Genomic DNA, 12234 nt, shown 5'->3' with positions numbered 1-12234 from the left:
GCAGCAATAAATAATTTTGATTTCTTATGTTGCTTTGGGCACTTGAGAAGTCAAAGGCAGAGTATTTTGGGTAGCTGATGTATTCAATCCATGGTTTATTTTTTCCCATTTTCAAAAGAGGGAAAATAATCCTTTCCCTTCAAAAAATATCTACAGTAGTCTATTATCTAGTTGTCCATAACACTTCCCCTCCTCCAAGGAGCCTCCATGATAACCAGATATGACCCACTCTCACCTGAGAAACACACTTTCTCAGAAGGTACAGCTTAAAACAAGCACAACTGCTGCTACTGCTACTGGAACTTTTATTTTTAATGCTTTGAAAAGTCCAGCTACTGCGTAACCAGGCAGTGGCGCAGTGGATAGAGCATCAGACTGGGATGTGGAGGACCCAGGTTCGAGACCCCGACGACACCAGCTTGAGCGCAGGTTCATCTGGTTTGAGCAAAAAGCTCACCAGCTTGGACCCAAGGTCACTGGCTCAAGCAAGGGGTTACTCGGTCTGCTGTAGCCCCACGGTCAAGGCACATATGAGAAAGCAATGAACTAAGGTGTCGCAACAAAAAACTGATAATTGATGCTTCTCATCTCTCTCCGTTCCTGTCTGTCTGTCCCTATCTATCCCTCTCTCTGACTCTCTCTCTGTACCTGTAAAAAATAAAAAAAAAATGAAAGGATGAAAAGTCCAGCTACTGATAAAAACTGAGGAAGGAGGGTTATTATTAACCTTGTTCCTCTGCATTTCCCCAGCTATCAGTTTTAAAATATATATATTGGGCCCTGGCCGGTTGGCTCAGCGGCAGAGCGTCGGCCTGGCGTGCGGGGGACCTGGGTTCGATTCCCAGCCAGGGCACATAAGAGAAGCGCCCATTTGCTTCTCCACCCCTCCCCCCCTCCTTCCTCTCTGTCTCTCTCTTCCCCTCCCACAGCCAAGGCTCCATTGGAGCAAAGATGGCCTGGGCGCTGGGGATGGCTCCTTGGCCTCTGCCCCAGGCGCTAGAGTGGCTCTGGTCGCCGCAGAGCGACGCCCCAGAGGGGCAGAGCATCGCCCCTGGTGGGCGTGCCAGGTGGATCCCGGTAGGGCGCATGCGGGAGTCTGTCTGACTGTCTCCCCGTTTCCAGCTTCAGAAAAAAAATACAAAAAAAAAAAAAAAAAAAAAAAAAAAAATATATATATATATATATATATATATATATTTGCTCACAAAAATTAGGGGATATTTCAAAATGAGTAGGAAGTGATAAAATATCCCCTAATATTTTGTGAGCAGTGTATATTAAAACCTTCAGTGAGGTCCTGGTGGGATAGTTCAGTTGGTTAGAGCATTGTCTGGAAGCACAGAGGTTACTGGTTTGATCCCTGGTCAGGGCACATACAGGAACAGATTGATGTCCCCCCCCTTTCCTCTCTCTAAAATCAATAAAATAAACATTAAAAAAAAAAAAAAGACCTACAGTGCCACAATAGTACAGATGGAGTTTTGGTTTAGTTCTGAAACAGAATGTGCCACACACTGTTCTAATAGTTCTGTGTGCATGAACTAATCACAATCCTCAAAACAACCCAAAGAGGCAGGTACTTTAAGAATTATGACTTCAGGCCTGACCTGTGGCACAGTGGATAGAGCAGCGACCTGGAAAGCTGAGGTCAATGGTTTGAAACCCTGGGCTTGCCTGGTCAAGGTACATTCGAGAAGCAGCTACTACAACGAGTTGTTGTTGATGCTCCCTGCTCCAACCCCTCTAAAAAAATTAATTAAAAAAATAAAAAGAATTATGACTTCAGTCTGACCAATGTGGCACAGCGGATAGAGTGTTGACCTAGGACACTTAGGTCCCAGGTTAGAAACTTCGAGGTCTTCAGCTTGAGTACAGGCTCACCACCTTGTCAAGGTTGCTGGCCTGAGCACGTGATCATCGTGATCCCATGATCGCTGACTTGAGTAAGGGGTCATTGGCTCGCCTGGATCCCCCTGGTCAATGCACATATGAGAAGCAATTAATGAACAACTAAAAAATACCATAACTACGAGTTGATGCTTCTCATCTCTCTCCCTTCCTGTCTCTCTTTTGCTTTAAAAAAAAAAAAGTTATGACTTCATTCCAGGTCTGAGCATTCAGCAGGTGGAACGAGACCATAAAGTCTCCGATTCAGCCTAAGGCACAAGAATTCTCTTACTAGTTTGCTTTTGAACTTCTCTCTCAGCCTGCTTCTGAGAGATGAGGGTATAAGAGAAACTCAATGAGACATATTAGTTACAGCAGTTTCTTAATCTCATCACTATTGGCATTTGGACTGGATAATTCTTTTTTTTTTTTTAATAGCCTAAGGCTTAGTTTTTTTTTTTAACAGTTTATTTATTTATTTATTTTAGAAAGGAGAGAGAGAGGGAGAGAGAGGGAGAGAGAGAAGAGAGAGAGAAACAGACAGAGAGAAGGGGGAGGAGCAGGAAGCATCAACTCCCATATGTGCCTTGACCAGGCAAGCCCAGGGTTTTGAACCAGAGACCTCAGCATTTCCAGGTCGATGCTTGATCCACTGCACCACCTCAGGTCAGGCGATAATTCTTTTTTGTAGGGGCTGTCCTGTGCCTTGTAGGATATATGGCGCATCCTTGGATTCTACCCAACAGATGACCATAACACCTCCAGTCATGACCCCAGACTTAAAAATGTCTCCAGACTTGCCAAATATTCCCTGGGGGGGTAAAAAAATCACTCCTGGGTAAGAACTACTGGATTACTGGCTTCTTCAATTGGGGAAGATTTGCTAGACAGAAGAGTTTATTTTTTTATTTAAAAAAAAAAGTTTATCCTTTGTATTGAACTTATTGGGGTGACACTGGTTAACAAAATTATAGAGGTTTTAGGTATACAACTCTACAACACATCTGTACACTGCCAAGATGGAAGAGTTTATTTAGAAAAGTAGGAAAGAGCATTGGCCTGGCGTGCAGGAGTCCCGGGTTCGATTCCCGGCCAGGGCACACAGGAGAAGCGCCCATCTGCTTCTTCACCCCTCCGCCTCTCCTTCCTCTCTGTCTCTCTCTTCCCCTCCCGCAGCTAAGGCTCCATTGGAGCAAAGATGGCCCGGGCGCTGAGGATGGCTCTGTGGCCTCTGCCTCAGGCGCTAGACTGGCTCTGGTCGTAACAGAGCAACACCCCAGATGGGCAGAGCATCGCCCCCTTGTGGGCGTGCCAGGTGGATCCCGGTCGGGCACATGCGGGAGTCTGTCTGACTGCCTTCCCATTTCCAACTTCAGAAAAATACAAAAAATAAAAATAAATTAAAAAAAAAAAAGAAAAGCAGAAAAGGGTTCTGAAGAACATAACAAGTAACAGTTATCAAATAATTCTTGGAAAAGAGAATCTAGTGAACCTAGAATCACCTCCCTCCCATCCTTACCCCCAGAAAGGGACAAGTTTAGAAGATTTTTGGTGATATAAAATTGCCTTTTCTCATAACTAGGTTCTTGTTTTTAAACCATCGTCTTTCCTACCTCCTATTCCCAACCCCAGAGAGAAGTACAAAAGGCAGGATTTGTACTTCTGTTAAGATTTTGGTCTAAGGGCCTCTGGGGAAAGTCTGCCCGAGGTCCTCCTGTGCCTACTTCAACAGGGTGGCAGCCAAAGCCATTCATACTGAACAGCATGGGAGATTCTTTTTGATATTAAACTCTTTCCCAACACAATATGAGAATTCTGGACCCAAGACCCTGGGCCTACTCCTCTGACTTGCAACTTCTCCTTTTGATTTCAGAGAAGGCCCCTCTGTTTCCTGGATACCTAATACTGCCCAGATGGCTGTGGACCAAAGTGACAACAAAGCACTTGAGGTAAGTGGCTGCTCAGATAGAGAACTTGCTCACTGAAGCAGTAAGGGGGGGCACAATGTTCTCTAGAGAGGACACTATACAAACACACATGGCCATATGGCCCTGAATCTAGAGCAAAAAGTAAGAGGAATAGAGGACAAAGGCAGAGGCACTGGGAGAGACCTAATGCTGGGCACAAAGACGTCCTTTCCAGAACTCACAGTAGTGCTACTTCACCTTCCTGGCAGAGGAACCAGGCTCAGTCCGACCTCCAGCATCGACAGAAGGCTCGGCAGCAAAGCAGAAAGCAGGGACTAAACACAATCTCATAGCTGAGGTGAGGAGAAACGATTTCCAGAGGAAAGTGAATAACCAACACCTTGAGCTCAGCCAAGCTCAGATAGCAACCAAAAGGAACTAATATTTGGAACAGGAGTGACCAAGGGAGGTGATGGCATTCCTTTCTCCTGTCAGCACTCACCACTCCCCCAGCCTGCTTGGTCTATTCACCACCTGAAAGAAAAACGAAAACCGTAACATGCACATTTCCAGCCCTGCCCTTCTCAGTATTTTTTCTGTTCTGTCTGGAATGCAGCAGAGCTGCTGTTTGTCAGACCACAGACCGGGGTGGAATCCCAGCTCTGCTTACTTGATGTGGGAACTTAGCCTCCATAATCCTTATTTTTCTTTTCTTTTTTTTATTGATTTGAGAGAGAGCGACAAGAACATCATTCTGTTCCTGTATGTGCCCTGACCAAGGATCAAACATACAACCCCTGAGCTTTGCGATGATGCTCTAACCAACTGAGGTATCTGGCCAGAGCCTCATTTTTCATTTAAATAATGAAGATAGCTTAACCAGGTGGTAGTGCAGTGGACAGAGCATCGGATTGGGATGCAGAAGACCCAGGTTCGAAAACCCAAGGTTATTGGCTTGAGTGCAGGCTCGCTGGCTTGAGTGTGGGATCATAGACACGATCCCATGGTCACTGGCTTGAGCCCAAAGGTCGCTGGCTTGAGCAAGGGGTCACTGGCTCAGCTAGAGCCTCCGGGTCAAGGCACATATGAGAAAGTAATCAACGAACAACTAAGGTGCTGCAACAAAGAATTGATGCTTCTCATCTCTCTCCTTCCTGTCTGTTCCTATCTGTCCCTTTCTGTCTCTCTCACTAAAAATAATAATAATAATAATAAAAAAGTGAAGATAATATTGTAACCAATTTCATGAAGTTGTTATGAGGATTCACTGAGACAGCACATAAGTGCCCACTTTGGAGTAGTAAAGGTGAGCTCCCCTCCCGCTTCTCCTCTGCTTCTCCTCATCCAGTCAAGCCCTACCCAGACCACCCCCACCCCCAAAGCCTTTCCCATTACCCAGGCTAGAGCAATCCCCTTCCTCTATACCTCCTGCTGCCAGCATTTGTGTCTCTCATGGAACTTAACTTCTTCCTTAAGTAACTCACTACCTGTTCATAGACACATATCCCAAGTCCTTGACATAACTTACAAGGCCGGTGACCATCTACTTTGTTGTTGACACTTTTTTTTAAACCAGGACACATTTTTGAGAAGAAAAAGGGGTTGCAATTAATAAACTAAGACTTTCCAGGGCAAAGCAGGTGTATGGCTGTCCAACATATAAAGCAACATTCTCCTCCATTTAGGAAAAGCATGTGCAACTCTTCACCCTCACCCCACCCCCACCAGCTGAAAGCACAAGCCAAACAGCCTCAGTTTTCTGACCATTGGGGGAAAGAGTTCAGAGCAAATATAGCTATACTTAGAGCATGAAGAAACCTAAGCTGCCAATAGAAGAAATACAACCCGAGAGCCACAATATAAACTTTGTTTCCTTAAAAACAAAAACAAAAATCTAGTACTTTAAATGACTATATCCTGACATCCTTTGTGGCCTCAGTTGGGAGAGAGGGGACAGGTTCCAGGGCTGACAAAGTAAACCACTTCTCTTCAGAAGCTAAATATGGTCTGATGCCTACTCTACAAAATAGGTAATATGGGAGGGGGCGCAGAAAGGAGATAGAGAAGCCACCCCAGCAGAGAAAATGGGATTAATACCGATACCAGGACTGTAAATTTCTAAGGTTCCTGCTTCATGCCTGAGCAGTGTAGACAACAGATTCTCAGAAGGCCATGCTGGATGAACACCTAACCTTGAATGCAGCCCCACCCTGAAGATGAGTCAGGATTTCTTTTAAATGGAACATCCCTGGCCCTGGCCAGTTGGCTCAGCAGTAGAGTGTTGGCCCAGCATGTGGATGTCCTGGGTTTGATTACTGGTCAGGGCACATAGAAGTGACCATCTGTTTCTCCACCCCTTTCCCTTCTCTTTCTCTCTCTCCCCTCCTCCTGCAGCCATAGTTTGAGTAAGTTGGCCCTGGGTATTGAAGATGCCTCCATGGCCTCACCTCAGGCGCTGCCTTGGTTGCTGGAGCAGTGACTCCAGATGGGCAGAGCATTGCCCCATAGGGGGCTTTCTGGGTGGGTCCCTGTGGGAGCACATGTAGGAGTCTGTCTCTGCCTCCTCACCTCTCACTTAATAATAAAAATAAAAGAAAAAAAAGAAAAAAATGGAACATCTTACTATCACTGTGGCAGAAGCTATAGAAAATAGTCTCTGGTATGAATGCTAAAAATATGGTATCAACAAGAGCGCTATTTGGGTTATCAACATTACTATAGTGTGAAAAAGTCAAGCATTCACAATTTCCTAAAAGTTAAACTATAGTTTAACGGAAACATTTCAACTTAACAGCATCTTTATTTATTTATTTATTTAAGTTTTTCTTTTCTTTTCTTTTTTTTAGAGAGGAGAGGGAGAGACAGAGAGAGAGAGAGAGAGAGAGAGGAGAGACAGAGAGAGAGAAGGGAGGGAGGAGCTGAAAGCATCAACTCCCACATGTGCCTTGACCAGGCAAGCCCAGGGTTTCGAACTGGCGACCTCAGCATTTCCAGGTCGATGCCCCATCCACTGCACCACCACAGGTCAGGCTATTTAAGATTTTACTTATTGATTCTTACAGAGGAGAGAGAGCGAGCAAGAAAGAGAGTAGGGGGAGAAGTGGGAAGCACCAACTCATAGCAGTTGCTTCCCTATATGCCTTGACCTGGTAAGCCCAGGGTTTCGAACCAGTGACCTCCACATTTCAGGTCACTGCTCTATCCATTGTGCCACCACAGGTCAGGTAAGTGTCTTTAAAGGATACTTCCTTTACACAAGAAAGAAGTGCGGCCTGACCAGGTGGTGGTGCCTTGGATAGAGCATCAGACTGGGATGTGGAAGGACCCAGGTTCGAGACCCCGAGGTCGCCAGCTTGAGTGTGGGCTTATCTGGCTTGAGTAAAGTTCACCAGCTTGGACCCAAGGTCGCTGGCTCCAGCAAGGGGTTCCTCGGTCTGCTGAAGGCCCAGTCAAGGCACATATGAGAAAGCAATCAATGAACAACTAAGGTGTCACAACGAAAAAAACTGATGATTGATGCTTCTCATCTCTCTCTGTTCCTGTCTGTCTGTCCCTATCTGTCCCTCTCTCTGACTCTCTCTCTCTGTAAATAAATAAATAAAAGATTTAAAAAAAAGAAAGAAGTGTGGTCTCTGGGGAATTAAGAAGGGGGAAAAGAAAAAGAATCTTTTTCATTTCATACCCCTTTCGTATTTAAAATTTTCACCATCTACATTTACAACTTCTGCAATTAAAAGCAATTTAAATCACTGGTGTCTACCTGTATGTCCTGCCACAAGTTCACCCACTAACATTCCTAGAGTCCAATTTTCTCATTTCTCCTGGTTACGAATTCACAAGTTTGGAAAAATTAAGATTTAGATCTCACTCCTTGGGAGATAAATTCAGGCAGAGCAACATCAGGATACCAGCAACATCAGAAAAATCCAGTATTTTTAGCTTCGTACTGATGTAGAAGACACACTGTTAACCTGAAAGGTGAGAGGGTGCTCTGAAGACTAGGTGTTATAGGAGATGCATGGAATGAAAAACGCTGTTTGGCAAGGTTTTTGCCGAGGTGGAGGGTGAGATGGGGAGACCCAACTGCTTAGCACTTGGAATGAAAGGTAACCAAAAGGATTTGGTTCCAAATTGCCTTATGCATAAAACAACTTTTCCAAAATTTGTATTTTATAAATAATTGGTGTTAAAATTGAACTTCACCCCTATTCTTCTGGTAAGGACATTTATTTATGCCAGCAGTGAGTCTGCAGGCGGAATCAGGTGATTTAGGATTTGTTGAAGACCAGAACCTGCTGCCCAGGGGTATTTTCAGAGTTCAAGATACTTAAAAGAGGAAAGCACAGTCAACCCACCTGCCTAGGTTTCTACAGAAGCAGTGTAGCTTGTGTAGGGGGGCCAGGTGACCTCCTGGAGCCTCTCTGGGGCCAGCTTTTGCTGCTAACTGGGGATATCAGGATAATGCTGCCCGGCTGGGAGATTCCAACTGGCTCAGAGTACCAAAAATAAGCCACAAAGCATTCAAGAGCCATGCTGATAGTTTTGACTCCAAACACACTGAGCTTATCTTCCAGGCGGGGCTTTTTCATGTAATCTGAGTGCCTTAAAGCCAAAGAAGAAAACTGTAGGCAAAGGAATGCAAGTTGCGGCCGAAGGATATATTGTGTATATTACTTTTTTAAAATTTTTATTTATTCATTTTAAAGAGGGGGGGGGCAGGAAGCATCAACTCCCATATGTGCCCTGACCTGGCAAACTTAAGGGTTTCGAACCAGCGACCTTAGTGTTTCAGGTCAACGTTTTATCCACTGCGCCACCACAGGTCAGGCTTGTGTATAGTCTTTTTTTTTTTTTTTTTCATTTTTCTGAAGCCGGAAACAGGGAGAGACAGTCAGACAGACTCCCGCATGCGCCGACCGGGATCTACCCGGCACGCCCACCAGGGGCGACGCTCTGCCCACCAGGGGGCGATGCTCTGCCCATCCTGGGCGTTGCCATGTTGCGACCAGAGCCACTCTAGCGCCTGAGGCAGAGGCCACAGAGCCATCCCCAGCGCCCGGGCCATCTTTGCTCCAATGGAGCCTTGGCTGCGGGAGGGGAAGAGAGAGACAGAGAGGAAAGCGCGGTGGAGGGGTGGAGAAGCAAATGGGCGCTTCTCCTGTGTGCCCTGGCCGGGAATCGAACCTGGGTCCTCCGCACGCTAGGCCGACGCTCTACCGCTGAGCCAACCGGCCAGGGCATATTAGTCTTAAAAACAGATTTAGCCTGACCTGTGGTGGCGCAGTGGATAAAGCGCCAGCTTGGAATGCTGAGGTTGCCGGTTCGAAACCCTGGGCTTGCCTGGTCAAGGCACATATGGGAGTTTTGATGTTTCCTGCTCCTCCCCCCCTTTTCTCTCTCTCTCTCTCTCAAATGAATAAATAAAAATCTTTAAAACAACAACAACAACAAAACAGATTTAGCCTGACCTGTGGTGGCCAGTGGATAAAGCGTTGACCTGGAATGCTGAAGTTGCAGGTTCAAAACCCTGGGCTTGCCCAGTCAAGGCACATATGGGAGTTGAAGCTTCCTGCTCCTCCTCCCTTCTCTCTCTCTCTCTCAATCTCTCTCTCTCTCCTCTAAAATGAATAAATAAATAAAAATAATTAAAAAAACAAACAGATTTTAAAGTGCCTGACCAGGCGGTGGCACAGTGGATAGAGCATTGGACTGGGATGCGGAAGGACCCAGGTTCGAGACCCCGAGGTCACCAGCCTGAGCACGGGTTCAACTGGTTTGAGCAAAAAGCTCACCAGCTTGGACCCAAGGTCGCTGGCTGGAGCAAGGGGTTACTCGGTCTGCTGAAGGCCTACAGTCAAGGCACATATGAGAAAGCAATCAATGAACAACTAAGATGTCGCAACGAAAAACTGATGATTGATGCTTCTCGTCTCTCTCCCTCCTGTCGGTCTATCCCTCTCTCTGACTCTCTCTCTCTCTCTCTCTGTCCCTGTATAAAACAACAACAACAAAAAACAGATTTAGAGTAAAACACCACGACCACCTCTATTCTGAATGAGGCGCCCCAGTTAGAAACCGCCGTTCCCAGGCAATAAAAGCCAGGAGCACAGGTTCCCTCGGACCCGGGGTTCACCTGGAGGCCAGTGGAGGAGGCCTTGCGAGCGGACAACTGAAAGAGGGGCGGGGAGAAAGGAACAAATACACCTCCCGGGCACCGCCGGCGGCGGCACAGCCCTGAACCTTTTAAAGGAGCTGTCCCAGGCGACAACAAGCAGAGGCTCAGATGCAGGACCCAGACCCACGATTCCACTTCCCCGCTCTCTGGAAGACCCTAAATGCAAGGGGCCAAAAACCGGGAGACCAAGCGGCATTCCTACTCTTAAGCCTAGATTCTCGTTCCCTATTCCTCGGGCCCCAACCCTGATCAGACCCCAAGCCCACACCCCAAAATTCCGTGTTCCCTCCACACAGACCCTTCCCAGAACCCATATCTTTATTCTTCTTGGACCCCATGCTCCATTCCTTAAGATCAGAGTCAGGGATCCATTACCTGCAGAGCAGCTCGACAACCCTGCAGGTAGTCCTCCATGCTGAAGTCCAACGTGTGCCTCTGCCCCTCGCCGTGGAGAGATTACTCGGCGAATGCGCCCCGCCTGGGACTCAGGGGCTTGCGGTGAGAGTCAGGAGGCGGGACTCGAACCCGCAACAATGAGATTCCGCCCGGACCCCGGGAGGAAGTGCGTAATCCCGCGCTCCCGGAGTCCGACGTCGCCCCGCCCCCGGTGGTGGGGGCGGAGTTCTACGCTTAAGGCTTACTCACACCTTTCCGGAGGCGCCAAGTGAAACCTGGCGCAGGGCATCCTGGGAAACGTAGTCTAGAAGCTCCGAAATGGCCCCAAGAATTGAGGGGAAGGAGAATTTTCTGAGGTCACTCATGTGACACACAAACGTGTATGTGTCACAGTAACTTAAATGTGTGACATCTGAATTTTCCCTTTCGCATCAGGCTAAATATAGCATCTTCCCATGTATTACACAGAGCCTCTGGCTGACATCTTAAATTACACATCGCAAAACAGCTCTTCTTCATCTTCCTTTCTCGAATTCTCCCCTTCAGCAAACTGACTCATTGCCACCGACTTTGTGATTGTCCACGTTTTAAAAATATTACAATAATCTTTGGACCCTCTTCTTATAGACCTACAATCTCTTGCCTACTCCTGCTGCTTCTTTGTTTATGACTCTGTGGCCTGTTGTTAATATAGCTTCGGAAATGTGGCCTATTTCTTTTCCTGAACTGTTGCAACCTGTGTTCTTTGCTCCCTGCCTTCCTAATTGTTCCAATTGCCCTTTCAGCCTTCAGAGTTGCTTGGAGTTTCATGCAATGGCAGCGGTGGAGTTTGAAGGGTCCTTCGGAATGTAGAGTTGGGTCCCAACCTCTTTTTGCCACCTTCCAGCCTCACAGTAGTGCAGAGTGCTGCAAATAAATGTACTCTCATCATCAAATGTTCTTTCCTTTATTAATCCATTTCTTTATCTCCTACCACCAGACTGGCACCAGCTTTTCCTGCTCCCCCAGCGAGGCACTGAGAGGAGGTGACTGATGTAAGCTGAGGCCTGTGGTGGGATCAAGGATCAGAGCCCAGCGGTATTGGATCTCCTGCTTGCTCAGCTAGTTCCCTCCCTGCTGCACTCTTCCTCCCAGAGGCTGGGCTTTCTTCCACACCTCCTCACCTCCTTCTGCACTACCAGGGCAATAGCTCAACAGGTTTCGTTTCTAGACTAAAAAAAAAAAAAAGAGTGAGAGCTTGGAAAGGAGAAGAATTTCTTTTTTACTTTAAATGATTGAACATGCACATATCTTGCTCTTTGGCCCTGCTCTGTGGATCCAGAGCAAAGGACTACCTTACCCAGAGAGAAAGCCTAAATCCAACACGCCGCTGCTGTCCAGCCCAGCTCCTCCCCACTCAGCAAGGGCACTTCTTGCTCTTCCCTGTTCTCACCAGAGAGGCACAAGCGCTCCGTCCCTTCCAGCGGCAGGCAGAGAGAAGAGAAAGGGTCTGTTGTTTTTGTCTCCTTGTTTCTCTTTCCCTCACTGCTGATCACCAAGCTGCTGACCAGGTCAGAAAGCTCTAATGGAAATCCTCCAGTGTAAGGGAGGCCCCTCCTCCTCCAGGGCTCCTGTCCTTGACTAATTTTTCTTTGTCCCAATGGGAAGACAAGAGAGAAAGAAGAAAAAAGAAAAACCTCAAACTTCCTTTAAAAACCAGCTTGGAGTCAGGGCCTGGAGCGCACGCCCTAGACTCTGCGACTCAGGAATCCTGAAGACACGCTCTGAGCAACCTGGGCTGAGCCCCTGCCTGCCCTGGCCCTCCTCCAGTGCCCCGGATCCTGGGCGTGAGTCCGGAAGTGGCCAGGACCAAGCTAGGACCACCGTTTA

At 47.1% G+C, this 12234-nt stretch overlaps 1 protein-coding gene across 4 annotated transcripts in view; it reads right to left on the bottom strand.

Moving 5' to 3' along the window:
• Positions 1-11927, bottom strand: part of PRUNE1 (prune exopolyphosphatase 1) — a 35611-nt gene extending 23684 nt beyond the window's left edge. For 3 of the 4 annotated variants that reach the window (XM_066377431.1, XM_066377434.1, XM_066377433.1), the window contains exons 1-2: positions 11798-11908; positions 10345-11271 (exon numbers count right to left, since the gene is read on the bottom strand). In XM_066377431.1, the coding sequence (XP_066233528.1) occupies positions 10345-10383 (39 nt within the window). In that variant the 5' untranslated portion in view covers positions 10384-11271; positions 11798-11908. Of the gene's footprint in view, positions 1-10344; positions 11272-11797 lie in introns of all 4 variants that reach the window. The other variant, XM_066377432.1, reaches the window with a different exon arrangement.
• Positions 11928-12234: the final 307 nt, after the last annotated feature.

This window comes from Saccopteryx leptura, chromosome 3, assembly GCF_036850995.1.
Source record: "Saccopteryx leptura isolate mSacLep1 chromosome 3, mSacLep1_pri_phased_curated, whole genome shotgun sequence".
Lineage (NCBI taxonomy): Eukaryota > Metazoa > Chordata > Mammalia > Chiroptera > Emballonuridae > Saccopteryx > Saccopteryx leptura.
This window is presented reverse-complemented; position numbering and strand designations above follow the sequence as displayed.